The sequence below is a fragment of the Musa acuminata genome, chromosome BXJ1-9 (assembly GCF_036884655.1).
Source record: "Musa acuminata AAA Group cultivar baxijiao chromosome BXJ1-9, Cavendish_Baxijiao_AAA, whole genome shotgun sequence".
Classification (NCBI taxonomy): domain Eukaryota; kingdom Viridiplantae; phylum Streptophyta; class Magnoliopsida; order Zingiberales; family Musaceae; genus Musa; species Musa acuminata.
Genome location: NC_088335.1, coordinates 10,250,087 through 10,267,500, shown reverse-complemented (window position 1 = coordinate 10,267,500; position 17,414 = coordinate 10,250,087). Strand labels below are relative to the sequence as shown.

The 17,414-nt window shown below is 47.9% G+C and overlaps 2 protein-coding genes across 3 annotated transcripts in view; one reads left to right on the top strand and one right to left on the bottom strand.

Moving 5' to 3' along the window:
• LOC103997994 (uncharacterized) overlaps nucleotides 1-2,028 on the bottom strand; it is a 2,496-nt gene extending 468 nt beyond the window's left edge. Inside the window, exons 1-2 of one of the 2 annotated variants that reach the window (XR_010479424.1) lie at nucleotides 449-2,028; nucleotides 1-325 (exon numbers count right to left, since the gene is read on the bottom strand). The exon at nucleotides 1-325 is cut by the window's left edge and continues 468 nt beyond it. Coding sequence is in view for 1 of the 2 variants with exons in the window: in XM_009419352.3 (XP_009417627.2) it covers nucleotides 664-1,914 (1,251 nt within the window). In the remaining variant the exon portion in view is untranslated. Of the gene's footprint in view, nucleotides 326-445 lie in introns of those variants that run through there. The other variant, XM_009419352.3, reaches the window with a different exon arrangement.
• A 12,041-nt stretch (nucleotides 2,029-14,069) lies between these two features.
• On the top strand, nucleotides 14,070-16,823 carry LOC135593145 (ferredoxin--nitrite reductase, chloroplastic-like). The gene is made up of 4 exons (XM_065082978.1): nucleotides 14,070-14,556; nucleotides 15,077-15,431; nucleotides 15,516-15,804; nucleotides 15,893-16,823. Exons 1-4 carry the CDS (start codon nucleotides 14,169-14,171, stop codon nucleotides 16,652-16,654), a joined length of 1,794 nt encoding a protein of 597 aa, XP_064939050.1. The 5' UTR covers nucleotides 14,070-14,168; the 3' UTR covers nucleotides 16,655-16,823.
• The last annotated feature ends 591 nt before the right edge of the window (nucleotides 16,824-17,414 follow it).

The following is a 17,414-nucleotide window of genomic DNA, read 5'->3' as shown; positions in this document are numbered from 1 at the left end:
GAGAACGCCGTGCCTTCGCCTTTCCTTGATCCTGCACTCTCCATGGCTGAGCTCCCCGAAGCTGCCAGCCCCCGCACTGCAGTAGTGAACAGCAGCCAATAAGAAAGAGAAACCAAAAAAGGGAGGGAATCCGTAGCACAAGCTTCATGGCGACATAAAAGTGGGTGGGGGCTCGCTCTTCTTTTTTCGAAATCAATCAGACCCGCGCGTGTGGTAGCGTTGCCAGTGGCGCCCCACTCTCTCCTTCTTTAACCAAAAGAAGGGTACTCGAACATTCAAGTTCACCAGCCAATTGATTGATCTTGCAGGCCACAGTTGACACCCCCTGCATTCATCATGTTTCAGTGTCCCATAGTGTTTCATAGCATGCTAATGAGTTCCCTTACGAGTAGACATGAGAGAAAGGAATGCTCAAAAAACATACATCCAAATGGAGAGAGAGAGAGACCTCCCATGAGTTCATAATATTATTTGATCGGTTTCACGATTCATGGATATTTTCCGTTTGATAACTTCCATGTAGTTGTTGTTGTTGTTGTTGTTCTGTACACGTCATCCTCCCCCTTTTCATACGGCTTCCCGTACGATACATAGTCGACCGTTCCAAAGGTGCTTAAAATAATAACAAAGAAGAAGCCAGGTGGGGGATCTGGACACCGCCCGTCAGGATGTGGCCACCGCCTCGGCGAGCTTCTCGACCTTGGCGGCGATCTCGGGGGGTAACTCCATCGGAGGTCTCTCCCGCCTCCCCTCTCGCCGCAGAAAGTCGAAACCCAGCGCGTCGGAGACCTCGTCGGGGCTCCACCCTGCTCGCCGGAGCGACTGGGAGCAGCGGTCCGCATTCACCAGCAGTGCGTCAAGCGCCGCTTCGGAGTCGATCGCGGCCGCGGTCGACGCTTCGACATCGCCGTCGAAGAACCTCGATGGTGGCACGCCGACGATCTCGATGACGTCCGACTCGCCCCAGCCGGACGATCGGAGGACCGACCCGATCTGGTCGAGGTAGCAGTCGACCCAGCCCGGCAGACGCCTTTGAGAACGGATATCCACGGACCGCTGCGGGTCCGACAGCCGCGGTGACGCCGAGCCGGAGGAGGACGAGGACGCCGATGAGGACGAGTTCCGGCGGCGGCGATCGGAGGCAGCGTCGCTCCAGAACTCGATCCACCGGGGTGTCCTCCCTGCGACGGCGTCCAGGCTCCGCCGGGCGGGGGGCGGTGGGGGAGGCGGGAGCGGAGCGTCGGAAGAGCTGATCGGGTGGGGATCACGTCGGGAAGCCGGAGGGAAGGCGGGCTCGCGCTGGAAGAAATCGGCGAGATCGAAGCCACAGCAGAAAACGCGGTGCTCGTCGACGTAGAAAATGGGGTTGCCAGCGAGGCAGGGGCGGGAAGGGATGTAGCAGCGATCGAAGACGGGGATGAGGAAGGGGGAGCGGCGGAGGGCGGCGCGGGCGACGCCTAGGGCGCGGTCGGGGTCGGAAGGGCGGGGACCCCATGAGCGGGGCCAGAGGGCGCCGCGGGCGACCTGGAGGGAAGCAGCGGCGAGGGGGACGTCGAGGGAAGCGCGAAGTAGGAGGTCGGTGCAGGAGGATGAGGGGCGCCAGTCGGGGAAGCCAGGGGCGGAGGGTAGCCCGAGGACGAGGATGGCGCGGAGGTCCGGAGGGAAGGAGACGGCGAGGTCGGCCTCGAGGCGCGAGACCTCAGCATCGGAGAGGCCAGGGCGGATGGGTACGGCGGCGGCGCGGAGACGTGCGAGGACGGACTCCGCGAGGGGGCGGAAGGAGAGGAGGCCGCCATGGTGGGAAACGGCTGCGGTGGAAGATGTGGGGGCTGCAGAGGCGCGGGCGGAGAGGCGGCGGAGGCCGGCGGCGTGGGCAGGCGTGAGGCCCCCCATGTGGCGATCGACGTCGACCATGGCTCGAGCGAAGACGAAGGAAACGAAGGGCTTCTAACTCGTCTTTCTGGCTCCGATTAGATGGTCGGCCAGGAGAAGGTGGCCGCCTCTCTCATTCCGAAGAGAGGAGGATTGCTCAATATAGGGAGCGAAGGAAGCGTGGTGAGTGGTAACAGCCGAGTGGGAGTACTAGTGGACCACCCAACAAAATGGTCCATTTTTATTATTATTTTTCTTTTATTTTGTTTATTTAAAGCATTATTTTAGTCAAAGAATAATAAAAATAAAAATACCTTGAAATTGAAGGAAACTTCTTGTCCACTTCAAGAACCTGAGCAACAAGGAAAATTGACAGATGGTTCGTTGCATGGCATCTCCATCTCCGTCACAGATAGTGGTGGACAAGACCGGGAGTAGCGGATCCGTCCTATGCATCCCGTTCTCCATCGCTGCAATTGGATGGAACATTTCTAATAAATCTTAGATTCCAAGCATTTAGGTGGACTAGAAAAAGAGAGAGAGAGAGATTAAAACCTTCCTTGTTTCGAACTCGCTAAATCATCATATCCTTTTCCTCTGCTTTTACCCATTTAATATCCTCCCCATGAGTACCATTCTGTCTCTTACAACTTGCATAGAAACTATCGATCAGACAAAATACGTATGTACAATGCATGGCCTCAAACGGCAAGCAAAACCTTTGATGTAACGCGCAATATACCAAAGCCGGTTTTGGTTTCTTCATTGGAGCCAACACATCTTTTCTATCCAATTTCACCTGATAATTCCTTTCGATGTGTTCCGTCATCCCACACTGCTGACCAGAGGCTCCACCTAATTTTCTCCCCTCCGTCCTGTCATCTTTCTTACCATGGAGCACTCCACCACTTGCTTAGCGTAAACTTGTTGGTCCAAGTACACATTTTCATCTTCTCTCCATTGCTATTGGCCTGTACGCGTGAGCTTCTCGATCCGAGTTCTCCCTTGTAGTTCCGTGAACAAACACCTTGTGTGCAACAATCCGTTCGGCTTTTCATCACCGTCCTGTAACGGACAAACTTCTAAACAAGATGTTGGATGTAATGCTTATGTCTGTCCGTTGTCTTTTGGCATGTTCATGCCTTGTACAGCAGGGAGAAGGGAGGCCGAAGGCTAAATAGTCCCATGTTAGTTGGGTTGGTGGCCTCTTTAGGCTTGTAAATAAAGGTTGTGTCATGTGGACACGTGCGAGAGCTTTTCGGTCTGTAATGGACCATTTTACCCTTTGTTGTGCCACTATTCAGAGCTTGTAAAGTCTGTTTGTAATTTGCATTGTCTATGAAGTGTTTTTCGGAAATGTTTGCTTGTGGATCCCGATTGAGGCGTTCTCTTTAACCCGTTCTCTCTTTTGTTGGTCCTAAGGGACAATGGGAGGCTTCGGGGAGGCTGACCTTTGCGGACGGACGCGCGAGGGTGCCACACGCCTTAGGCAAAACTAGCTAAGGTCGTGACATTATGGTATCAGAGCGGGACAAGCACTCATAGAAACACTTGACATGCAAACGTGGGGGACCTAGCGGGGCTGCGTTGAGGGCAGTCAGCACACGCGCGACTGTTTGAGGGAAAACGGGCATGGAGATGTAGGGAAAAGAGTCGCTCAGAGGAGCGGGCATCTGAGATTGGCATTCAGAGGAATGGCCAACCCTTCGCGCAAGAGGCACCACGAGAACAGGCAAGCTTGGAAGAATTTGGAGCGCACAAAGGTTGGGATGGCTGAGTTTGAGCTACGGCTCAACGTTGACAACTTTACTTGATGGTGCTCAAGGCAAGCGAGGCGCTTGGCAAAGGACGAGACCATGCAAAGTGGAATGAGTTGCTCAGCGACCGAAAGTGTTGTGCAAAGCTCACAGAGGTGAGGGGAATTGCTAACTCGAAGAATTCGGTACTCATGCATGGGCTTGTATGCGGACGATGGATTGTTCGTGGCCATCCCAAGGCGGTCGAGACTCAGCGCCATGGAGCATTGAAACTTTCTCTTCGACATGCGAAGGATACGTCTGGAGGAGGCTGAAGTATGCAACGAGTTCAGCATATTGCTAGGCCTTGAGGGGTGCAGCGGTGGCTGTATTGACGTGGAGGCGCAATCTAGCAAGTGCGTTTGCAAGAGGCAGAACAATGCACAGTTTGTTCAGCAGATCGGAGTAGTCCAAGGGGATGGTGGTCTCCGAAACGAAGAGAGATGTTGCTCCAACGGGACAGTTATCCAGGAGGGATAAGTCTCAGCTCTCCAGAGGGAGAATCATGTGAGACGGACTTTACATGTTGAGGAGGAGTACCTCACAAACAACAACTCCACGAAGCTCAATGGACCGAGCAAGCAGCGAGGAGTTGTCACATGATCTCGCTCGAGAGAATGCATGGGTGGATGCATTGCGAGATCAAGTGGGGGAGCGGCCCAAAAGCAACTCAAATGGAGGCACACTTGGAGTCGATATGGAGATCGGACTCAAGGGAGGGCTGACCCGTGGAATGGTGGGCGCGAGGGCCACCATTGACTCAATGCAAAAACGAGGAGCGGAGCAACTTGGGTGTAACTTGGCGAAGTACCCAAGCCGCATGAAGGGAGCCAGCATAGAAGTTGGAACATGGAGCAGAGGCACAGCGCTTTCCCTAGACAGAGGTCAAGGACATGAACTCTTGCAGAGGCAGGAGTAGAATCATGCTGTTCCCTGGGTCCTTCATTCTGACAGAGCGGACTCATCTTGCATGGTGCCAAAGACGAAGGGAGCTTCGGGGCACATGCACCTTATCTCGGAGGAGCATTCGATGGAGGAACTAAGGCGACTCAATTTGCGGAGGCGAAGTTGGGTACAGAAGGCCTTAGCACGAGGCAAGAGGACGCAGAGGCGGGTACTCTTGAAGAATATGCCACAGTGTTGCCATTTGAGTTGCTATGAAGGAAGCGGTGCGCAGTGGAGATTGTGCTGGTAGGGGCAGAGGCCCAGGATCCAGACAATGGTGCACAAATTACAGTGAAGTCGGTGGACTTCGGGAGCTACTAGGCGACGGACTGTCCTAGAGCGGTGCTTCATCTAGGTGTGACCCAAGAGTGGGTGGATGAAGGTCGATTGCCAAAGGAGTGAACAAAATCGAAGGTGGAGGAGACCCTGCGATGTATTGGCAGAGGCCACACATGGAGGGTTCACAATTCGAGTTTATTCCACAAGGATCAGAATGCAATGGAGATGTCACCAGGAGGCGACATGGTGCAGCGGATCGTGGTGGAACAGTTCGTGGCAATGCGACACACACGACAAAGTCCCGGGAGGGACTAGATCATATGGAGGTATGATCGGGAGCTACTGGGAGCTCCGCTTTGGTGAACAACACGACGGCAAGAAGGGCTATGGATTCAAGGAGTGAAGGCCATGGTACCGCAGAGGCGGGTCTTCCGGGCGTGCACCGAATTTTGCATCGGATGAAAACCTTGGTCATCAGCATATGGGGGCTGGGTTCCACCAAGGGAAAAGTTCGAATGCAAGTACCAGTGAGTTCCATGGGAGGGACTTGATCATACAGAGGTATGATCGAAGCAGCTGGAGAGTTGGACTGCTCCAGAGCTCATATTCGCTTAAGGGAGCCCTACAAGTCAGAGGACAAGGTCGAGTAAGCGAACGTTGCTACCAAGGAAGCTAAGGAGAACAGAATCGGTGCAAACTCTACAACGTGATGGCAGAGGCCATGGATGAGAGTTGCAGTCTGTCTTTCCATCGACCAAATGGACTGCTTAGAAGAACACAGTGGTGTTGAAGCAGGGGGTCGAAAGGGGCGAGGAAGCGACGACGAGTCCAGAGGGACTTAGCTACCCAAAATCAAGCATCAGTTAGAATGGAGGTGGACTCAGAGGAGTGCCACGGAGACATATCTACTGATCGTGAAGAAAAGGGATGGAGATGCGAGGCGACGGATGGTAGGGCCATGGGCATGGCAGCGCCATGGTACCGCAGAGGCGGGACTTCCGTCAAAGTCATTGATCCCTTGCTCTCACGGAGGGAGAGCGCTTGGTCGTGAAAGAGGCCGAGGAGGTGGAGCATGCAGAGGCAATCTCCAAGTACCGAGACAAGGCTGAAGGGCAGAGGCCAAGAAACTTCGTAAGACCGGTGTCAACAAGTTTCTCATCAAGATAGCCGTAAGGGAAGGATTTCGGGTCATGCAAGAGTGCACGACCAAGGAACGAAGCAGGCAGTACGCGGTGCTGTACCTTTGCTACTCAGTGGAGTAGGCGGCAGGGTTGATGGAGAAGACGGTACAATCCCAAAGGCGACCTCATCTATCAGAGAATTACTCCAAGTTGGGGTGAAAACTTCCTGCATTCCAGAAGTTCAATGGCATTGAGAAGGTGAATCACAGTAACTAACTCAACGCAAGGAGTGCAAACACTTCAAGTGCTTCAGAAGTGTGAGCAAAGAGCAGGCGAAGGCTAGTAACCAGCTCGATGCATGAAGTACAACCTCGAGGAGGCGGGCGAAGTCAAGTAACTTTTGCCTTCTCAACTCTTAAGAGAATGGGCGAAACCGAGTACCCCAATTCTCTTATCTATCCAGCAGAGGAGCGCTGCACAAGTTCAAAGACCCTTCGAAGATAATGGAAGACAATAGTTGTCAAATCCTCACCAACGGTGATCAGTGCTACTGAGAGTAGATTGTCCGCCTCATTTCCCAACGAAATGCCAATCGAAAGCGGAAGTGATGCGAACCTACTTGGATGTGACAACTAAGTGAAAGAAGAGTCAATGAGCAGATTGTGTGGAGGAAGGACCCAAAACTTCAGAAGTTTGCGAGGCGATGCTTGTTAAAGCTCCAACAAGCATCCACCCAGTTCAAGCAGCATGTGGAAATTTTGAGAGACTGGCGCACTAAGGATGGTCTTTTCCTTCATTTGGTGGATCCGCAGGAATCAACGAGGATCAATACAACTCAGCCAACCCCACACCAGAGTCAGAGTCATTGGCGAGTTGAAGCAGCATGGCGAATCAAAGGTTCGACTACTCAGAAACAGCAGCGGAGAGCAGCTGGGAGCCAGGAGGCGCATTGCAGCTGGAGCGGAAGATTGAAGACTCAGCAAAGGCAAAGAGTTGCAGTGTTCACAAAGGCTTCGGCGAGGACGTCGAAGGGATAAGTGGGGGAGAATATAACGGACAAACTTCTAAACAAGATGTTGGATGTAATGCTTATGTCTGTCCGTTGTCTTTTGGCATGTTCATGCCTTGTACAGCAGGGAGAAGGGAGGCCGAAGGCTAAATAGTCCCATGTTAGTTGGGTTGGTGGCCTCTTTAGGCTTGTAAATAAAGGTTGTGTCATGTGGACACGTGCGAGAGCTTTTCGGTCTGTAATGGACCATTTTACCCTTTGTTGTGCCACTGTTCAGAGCTTGTAAAGTCTGTTTGTAATTTGCATTGTCTATGAAGTGTTTTTCGGAAATGTTTGCTTGTGGATCCCGATTGAGACGTTCTCTTTAACCCGTTCTCTCTTTTGTTGGTCCTAAGGGACAATGGGAGGCTTCGGGGAGGCTGACCTTTGCGGACGGACGCGCGAGGGTGCCGCACGCCTTAGGCAAAACCAGCTAAGGTCGTGACAGTCCTGCACGTATTTTCCCAAGTGATTGCAGCCAGAACATGCCCATCGAAGTTCTACATTGCTGCTGTTGGCCTTGTTTTCTTGTGGTCCCGAGAACAAACACCTTGTGTGCGACGACGATCCTAGCTTGAATGCTACTCTTCTTTCTCGAGGACGACGGGATCTACTCCATTCGCCACTAAATACTTCGCGTGCCACGAAGGCCAAAACCGGATCGCACGAGGAATCCGACCACCCTCCTCCTTTTCCAAAGCATGGAACGCAGCCGACCAAGATTGGACACCGACCAAACGAGTAAGAGGAGAGCGACCAGAAGAACAAACACGTACGCGCACAAATATGTAGAGGTTCCAACCAAAGTAGCAATAGCAAATCATAGCCTCAACACGAATCTCCACGGTAAATAGATCACGAATCCTCCTTTCAACTCCGTTCTTCCAACTTCAGATCCATCAATTTTGATGCTTTACCAAACATAACAATACATCCAATAATGCACATATCTACACGATAACATCTCAATTTCATTGTTGATCGAGAGACCAAGCCATCATCATTACGGTGTGCAGAGCCGAATCATGTAGAATCGCTATGGACTAGACTTCGATTCCTTTCGCCAGCAACAAGAAAACAAACAAGGATGGCATGGAAAGTTGCGGAGGGTGGCGAAGACCGAAAAGAATGAGGGTGGAAAGATTCTTTGCGATTGATAGGTAGAACACTCCACAGAACAATCGGAAGAGGCTGTTGCATCAAAACATGAAATCATGGTTCTTTATGCTGCCTATAATTTTCCGTTGCAATCCAACTTTTTTATGCATTACTACAATAACACATTAGTCAAGTAAGTCAAAGGAGGAGAAAAATGACCAACTTGAAGTCTCAAGTAGATGCTAATTACTTGGGAAGGATACACAAATGTATTTGCTTCGACATATGTTAGATATCTTGAGAACGAAGTCTTAGAAATTTTGTTGATTTCTAAGGGGAAAAGGTGTCTAATAGAGGATTATATGATAAATATTAATTAATTAATTGACTGATAAATATTTTATCAGATCATCATAAGATTATATGATTTTCTTAAAATTAACCAAAACCTTCATCTACGAACAGGATACAACAAATACTTTGGTTGAAAGAAAATAATTAAGAAAAGAAAGATGGGATAATTTAGAATTAACTCGAAGCTTGTAATGTCTCAAGCTAAAATATCATCCTTATATCTAAGATTGATTGTAATTTTTACTTAAATATTTAATCGATATTATTCCTCATCGAGTATAATTGTAGAGTGACTTAATTAATATCTTTTAACGAATTAAATAATAAAAATATATTTAAACAATAGAAATACTATTATTTGTAAATGAATTTGATAGATCAGAGGATTAATGCTCCATTTATTAGTGATGGGATATAAACAGAAATAAGTTTTTGTATATGAAAAAATACTAATAGGCCATAACACACAGCGAAATTAAATAGAACCACAATCAAATAGAACACCAATATATACGTGGAAAACTCCTTCAATATGAAGGGTAAAAACCACAGGGCAAACTAGAGATGATCCACTATAATAATAATGAATATATAAATCTCAATCTCTTGCCCAAAACCCTAGCAACAATCACAAGAGAATAACTGGGATACAAGAATCACGTCACTGTACACAATATATAAATCCTCCCTAATTCTCCCCAAGTAATTACAGTAAGAATCTACTATATATATGATTTAACCTCAGATGAAAGCATTGCTAGATGATTGAGAATACAAGGATCCTTGTCTTCTTCCCTTTCTTTTTTTTTCTTTTCTGCCTTGTTCTCCTCCTTTTCTTTGGAATACCATGACTGTTAAAAACTACCATGTTGCTACCATTTTTTGCCTCTTTTTATAGCCACTACACCCCTCCTAATATAAATTAGGGTTAGATTAAGATGAGATGAGCTGTGGGCTAAAAAAGTCCACCTTGGACTGAATATGGGCTGTCAACCCAACAACCTCCCCCTTCAGCCCATGAGAGAGGTGATACTATGACTCCTCAATGTGAAACCATACCGACCAGTTGTCGACATATCTCCTGTCTTTCTTTTGGTAAGGTCTTTGTCAACATGTCTAATCCGTTATCATCTGTGTGAATTTTCTAAAGCTGCAATTGCTTCTCTTTCTGCTCACTTTCAATTGCTTCCTAGTAACTCTATGGTTCACCTGTATCAATAAACATCACATACTCATCTGTAGAGTATCTTCTGGAAGGTTGACGTTATCTAGAATATTTTCTCAATTGAAGTTCCGTAGGAAGTTGCTCTTCAATTTCTTCTTGCTCAACATATCCTAATATTGTCAACCATCTTCTTGCACATCTCCTCCATCACCATAATATACTGGAGGAGTAACTGGGTCACAATATGCTAATCCTTCTTCCGAAGTCTTGGCTTGTGTCTTCTTCTTCAAATCCTCAAAGGTTTGATCCTCAAAGAAGACCACATCTCTGCTTCTGAACACCTTCTGTTTTTCTGGATCCTAACTAAACTGATCATGTGAGTAACCAAGAAAAATATATTCTTTAGTCTTACCATCCAGCTTGGACCTCTCATTGTCTAGAACATATGTAAATACACGACAACCAAACACTCTCAAATGCCTATAGGAAACATCTTTCCCTAACCATACATGCTCTACAACATCACCATCTAGGGTTGTACATGGTGATAAGTTGATCACATCAATTGCAATCCTCAAAGCCTCATCCCAAAACCTTTTGGGTAGCTTACCTATGAAAGCATACATCTATCTTTTCCATGATGGTACGGTTAATCCTCTTTGCAATTGCATTATGCTGAAGTGTACCAGGAACTGTCATCTCATGTTGGATCCAACGTGATCTACAATAATCATTAAATGATCCTGTGTACTCATCACCATTATCTGATCTTATGCATTTTAATTGTCTTTCTGTCTCTCTTTCAACCCTGGCATGAAACTCTATGAAGATATTAATCACATAATCTTTGGTCTTCAAAGCATAGACCCAAACTTTCTTAGAAAAATCATCTATAAAAGTAACAAAATAAAGTGCATCACTTATATCAAGAATATCAACAGATCCACCAAGAGTTTTTATCCTCAAAGGACCACATACATCTGTATAAACACGGTCTAAGGCATGTAATTTTCTAGACATAATAGGACTAGCAAATGAAACTCTGTATTGTTTACCAACCAAACAATCAATGTAAGGGTTCAGATGTGTACCTCTGAGGTCTGGCAATATCTCTCTCTTGGAAAGAGCTTGCAATCCCTTCTTGCTTATGTGTCCCAATCGCCTATGCCACAACTCTATACTGAAGTCTTTTTTTATAGCATTTAACTGCTCACCACAAGCTTTGGCTTGCAACATGTATAAGGTGTGACATTTCTTTCTACTAGCTATAACATGAGAACCCTTACTAAGGTTTCATTGCCCTATGAGAAATTTACTATCATAGTCTTCATCATCTAGCCTTCCAACTGAAATTAAATTCGGTCTCAAGTCAATCAAATGTCTCACATCCTTAAGTACCAACTTGCAGCTAATGTTGGTCTTTAAATGGATATCACCCATGCCAATAATATCTATTGTGCCATAGTTGCCCATCTTGGCAACACCAAAATTTCCAAACTTGTATGTAGCAAAAAACTCCCTCCGTGGTGTAGCATGATAAAAAGCACATGTGTCAATCACTCACTCAAGATCCTGACACACACAAGAAAAAAAATCATCAGAAAGAAACAAAATCAAATAATCACCCCCTTGCACTATAGCTATGATATTATCTTTTGACTCTGTAGACTCAACTTCTTTTCCCTTTTCCTTGCTCTTCTTAAGTTGCTTACATTGATTCTTGTAATGTCCTTTGTCATCATAATTATAGCAAACAATATATTTTCTTGATCTTAACTTGTTTCTACCTATGCGTGAATTGCTTCTAGAATTTGACATTCCTCTATTCTCTAAGATAAGTATTTGTGAATCATTCTGAGATATTGTTGAATTCTTTCTTCTCAACTCCTCATTCAATAAACTGTTTGTAACTTGACTCATGATGACAACGCCATCTGACGCAGAATTACTGAGGGAAACTACCAGTGTCTCCAAACTTTCTGGTAATGAACTGAGAAGTAACAATGCCTGCAACTCATCATCAAGAGACATTTTCATAGAGGATAACTGGTTAGTGATACTCTACATTTCATTCAAATGCTCAGCAATAGAAGCACCCTCTCTATATTTTAGGTTCACAAGTTTTTTGATAAAAAAAATTTTGTTACCAGTTGTTTTTTCTTTCATAGAGACCTTCCAATTTTTTCCAAAAAGAATATGTAGAATTTTCAGTAGAAACATGGTTAAAGACACTATCATCAAGCCATTGTCGAATAAACCCAACTGTTTTTTTATCTAACCTCTTCCACTCATCATCTGTCATAGTTGTGGGTTTTGTATTATCCCCCTGCAAAGGTCCATACAAATCTTTGCAATACAAGAGATCTTCCATTCTTGGTTTTCATATCATCCAATTGTTTTCATTTAAACTAATCATGTGAGAAACATTACTGATCTCTATATTCAAATACAAAATTAAATCACTACAACTCTACTCCGATACTAGTTGATGGGATATAAAGATAAATAAATTTTTGTATATGAACAAATACTAGCAGACCATAACACACAGCGGAATTAAATGGAATCACAATCAAATAGAACACCAAGATATACGTGAAAAATCCCTTCAATGTGAAGCGTAAAAATCAGGAGGCAAACTAGAGATAATCTACTATAATAATAATGAATATACAAATCTCAATCTCTTGCCCAAAACCCTAGCAACAATCACAAAAGAATAACTGGGATACAAGGATCACGTCACTGTGCATAATATTTAAATCCTCTCTAATTCTTCTCAAGTAATCACAATAAGAATCTATTATAATCTGATCTAACCTGAGATGAAAGCACTGTTAGATGATTGAGAATAGTCTCTTTATGTTGTCCTTATCTTCTTCCCTTTATTTCTCTTTCTTTTCTATCTTGTTCTCCTCTTTTTCTTTGGAATCTCGTGGCCATCAAAAAATACCCTGTTGCTATATTTTTCTACCTTTTTTACGATTACTATAACCCCTCTAATATAAATTAAGATTAAATTAAGAAAAAATAAGTTATGGACTGAAATGCCCAACTGAATATGGGCTGTCAGCCCAACATAGAAGCCATAAATAGCCCAAATATATATATTTGTAGAGATATTGGCTCATTTTGAGAATTTTTGGCCTTCTGGTATGCATGATGAAGTTTTGATTTGCTTGCAGGACTTCCACGAGGTAGTGCCCGACTGGTAGGAGGTCACTAACGGAAACGTCCGGCGAGGGGAGAAGCAGGTCCTTTGCAAGATCTGCCGGAGGAAGCCGCCGACTCTAACATCTCGTCTCACTTCGGACGGCAAGTTGAGCGCACGCCAAACACCCAGCTTTCGCATTCTTCCATGCCCAGTTCCGCGGAGGTGCACAGCCTCGAACCAGCTACCGGAACCAGCAAACGAGAAGGAGAAGCTGAGGAAAGACAACCGCAAGCGAAGTGCCGCTTCCAGGAGCTCCTTGGTTCTCTCACCGACTACGCGACGTAGGCCAAGTCGGCTTCAGGCTCCTAACGAGGGCAGAAGCAGGCGGGACGAGTAGGAAAGAAGGGGTTCGCAGAAGAGCAAGGATGAGGCGTTAGGCTTATCGAGATGCCACCGAAGGGTTCCGAGGAAGATGAGCTGTGTGTTGCCATGCATGCAGAGCAGCAAAGGCCCAAAGGGTCGTCGGACATCGGTGACCTCTCATGTCTCTTTTCCTGGTTATTAATTATTTCCCTAAAAATTACTGGTATCACTTCATAACACGACACAATCTGGTCCACAGATATTGTCGTAGCAAAGACGCGAACACAAACGGAATCAAGTTGATTGGGTGCACGACAATACGCCCTTACCGGCTCCTTTCGTAACAGGGGCGGTGGTGGGGGCCATGACACAACTCGGCGTTGCATGAGGCACGTGACCGGGTGATGCCTCTTAAGACACCCTTCGAGCCGCTCAACCTCTGCGTTCTCCTCGCCCTTTAATTAGTCTCTGGAGCCATCCTCGTTCTGTGCACTATCCAGTGGACAAAAACATTGGGCGGCCAACACCCGGATTCGACCGCTACCAAAACTGCCTCTTATCGGGTCGGATCCACTGACAATCCATTTCCAAAACACCGTTGGAATGGTCGCCTCCCTTGCAACGAAACTAGAAGTTCCAAATGGCCCAAGAAGACATGGACGTTCTCGGTTGACCTCGACCGCTGATCCTTGTTGCTATTTTTCCTTCCCCCATCATCAACCACAAGAATAAATTAAGCATGCCTCCATATATAACACTGACGGTGCTAAATAGAATGAGCTTTATGTAGCATCCAACGAAGCAACGACAAGGATACGCGGGTGTACGCTGACTGCACCGCCTTAAACTTTCGAGTGCAGGAGGCGAAGTTGGCCTTTTGAAGCAGCCAAGAGTCGCACCCTAACCCGCTATCCAGCTATAACACGGCCCTTTTGTGTGGCCGAACAAGTCCGAACCACCGAGTCAGTAGTGAATGGCGTCCTCCACATCCCTGCAGCACTTCGCTCCTCCTGCCCGGACCTCCCCGCGGCGCGAACCCGCGAGGCGGAGGCTGACGGTCACGGCGGCCGTCACCCCTGCAACTGAGGCCGCGACGGCTGGGGTGGCGGAGGAGAGGTTGGAGCCGAGAGTGGAGGAGAGGGAGGGCGGCTACTGGGTGCTGAAGGAGAAGTACCGGGAGGGGATCAACCCGCAGGAGAAGGTGAAGCTGGCGAAGGAGCCCATGAGCCTGGTGCTGGAGGACGGCATCCGCGAGCTGGCCGCCAAGTCGATGGAGGAGATCGACGCGACCAAGGTCCACAAGGACGACATCGACGTCCGCCTCAAATGGCTCGGCCTCTTCCACCGACGCAAGCACCAGTGTGAGTCCCTCAGATCTCCGTTGTTGTGCCGTAGCAGTAATCGTTCCTATGCAGTAGAAATTAGTATATAATATCAGCGTTAACTCTCGTTATCAGCGACAACTTAGATTTGGGTTTCCGGATTCAGATATTTTCGTACCCATTAACTGTCCGCCGCCCAGTAAATCTACTCTCCGATGGGTAAGAAAAGTATTGAATCGGTTGAAGATTAGCTAGATGTTTAGCTGCGCCGTATCCAAACAAAATAAAAGACGGGGAAGACCAGTTGCGGCTTGGCTCTCGCTGGTTGCCAAGGGTCAGATATTAGTGTGCGCCTGTTGCCCAATGCGTAGAGTCAATCATGAAGGTCGTCTGTCGGATGTGCTGTCGTTCTTGGATTAGGTTAATGAACATTCATCGCCCAATTCATCTTCTGGATCAGTCCGGTTAATTCAATTGCGATAAGTATGAGTTGTGTCTCGATGCCGTTGACCGTGTCTGTAACTTTGACAATGGCGGCGGCTGTGTGGTGTGGGAGCAGACGGGCGGTTCATGATGCGGCTGAAGCTGCCCAACGGCGTGACCACGAGCGAGCAGACGCGGTACCTGGCGAGCGTGGTGGAGGGCTACGGCGAGGACGGCTGCGCCGACGTGACCACCCGGCAGAACTGGCAGATCCGGGGCGTCACCCTCCCAGACGTGCCGGCCATTATGCAGGGCCTCGGCCGCGTTGGCCTCACCAGCCTCCAGAGCGGCATGGACAATGTGCGCAACCCCGTCGGAAACCCCCTTGCCGGCATCGACCCCCACGAGATCGTCGACACCCGCCCCTACACCAACCTGCTCTCCGCCTTCGTCACCGCCAATTCCCGCGGCAACCCCGCCGTCACCAACTTGTGAGTCCACCTCTTCTTCTTCCTCTGTTGTGGCGTGGTGCGTGCCTACAGCTATCCATGTGTGCTTGTTTGTGTGCCGCGCAGGCCAAGAAAATGGAACGTGTGCGTCGTGGGCTCGCATGATCTCTACGAGCACCCGCACATCAATGACCTCGCCTACATGCCTGCCATTAGGGACGGGAGATTTGGCTTCAACCTGCTGGTGGGCGGATTCTTTAGCCCCAAGAGATGCGCAGAGGCTGTGCCGCTCGACGCTTGGGTCCCCTCCGACGACGTCATCGCCGTCTGCAAAGCCATCCTGGAGGCTTACAGAGATCTCGGTACGAGAGGCAACCGGCAGAAGACTCGCATGATGTGGCTTATCGACGAACTCGTCAGCTTCTCTTCCTCATCTCTGCTGCACCCAGATCTATATGTGCATATGGTCTTCCATGTGGTTGATGTTTGTGGTGTTGCGACAGGGCATAGAAGCGTTCAGATCGGAAGTGGAGAGAAGGATGCCGCAGGAGCTGCTGGAGAGGGCATCCGCAGAAGAACTGGTGCAGAAGGAATGGGAACGAAGGGATTACCTCGGCGTCCACCCCCAGAAACAGCCCGGCCTCTCCTTCGTCGGCCTTCACATCCCGGTGGGCCGGGTGCAGGCGTCCGACATGTTCGAGCTCGCCCGCCTCGCCGACGAGTACGGCTCCGGCGAGCTCCGCCTCACCGTGGAGCAGAACGTCATCATCCCCAACGTCGACGACGCGCGCGTGGAAGCGCTGCTGGACGAGCCGCTGCTGAAGGAGAGGTTCTCCCCGGAGCCCTCCCTGCTGATGAAAGGGCTGGTGGCATGCACCGGGAACCAGTTCTGCGGGCAGGCCATCATCGAGACGAAGGCGAGGGCGATGCAGGTGACGGAGGAGGTGGAGAAGAGGGTGTCGTTGGGGCGGGCGGTGAGGATGCACTGGACCGGCTGCCCGAACAGCTGCGGGCAGGTGCAGGTGGCCGACATCGGCTTCATGGGGTGCATGACCAGGGATGCGGAGGGGAAGGTGTGCGAGGGGGCGGACATCTACTTGGGTGGGAGAATCGGGAGCGACTCGCATCTGGGAGACCTGCACAAGAAGGCGGTGCCGTGCAAGGACTTGGTGCCGGTGGTGGTGGACATCCTTGTGGAGCACTTCGGGGCCGTCCGCAGGGAGAGGGAAGAGGACGAAGAGGAGGAGCAGCTCGGTGGAAACTGAGAGATTCAATAGTTCTTGTAACGCGGAGATGCTCTGTTATATTCCAGTCACAGAAAACATTAGTCTCTTCTGATTCCGCCATTAGAACAGTATGTTTTTATGGCAGAAGCAAATCGAAACAACCAGATAAATGAGAATAATCTCTTCTCGTCTTCTGTTCTTGATTCAATCCCCCTCTCTCAACTTGTCAATTTCTTTGGACGTGTTTAGAACAGAGTGGAAAGCGACTTGATTTTGATGATACAAGCAAAAATACTGCACATTGCCACTGATATGAACTTGGAACACAGTGAAATGAATTAAAAATGTGTTCCGTAGGTAATTAGGATGATTACCTTTTCTACTTTGAGGAAGTATAATCAATCAATCAATCAGTCACCCTAATGAAATTGCCCAAATATTCATTTGATATCAGCTCGTTGGCTCCCACCTAAAATGTTCCAAGTCAACAATTACATGATTTTTTTTTCTGTTTCAATAAAATTATCATCATAGTTACTTTCTATATTAAATCCAATATTTATTTTACTTTTAGTATATTAAATTCTGTTTCAGCTATTAAAAGAATAATCTTTTGAATTAATCACTATTTAAAGAACAATAATGCCATGAAATAAACTAGAGATGCAAAAGAGTGAATAGATTGATTTTAGGGTGAATCTACCACGCAGAGTGACGAGAAACTTATCGAACATCATAAGAGACATCGAGAGTATTCCGACTATATTTCTTGGACGCTTAAGTCAGAAACTTACTCCAC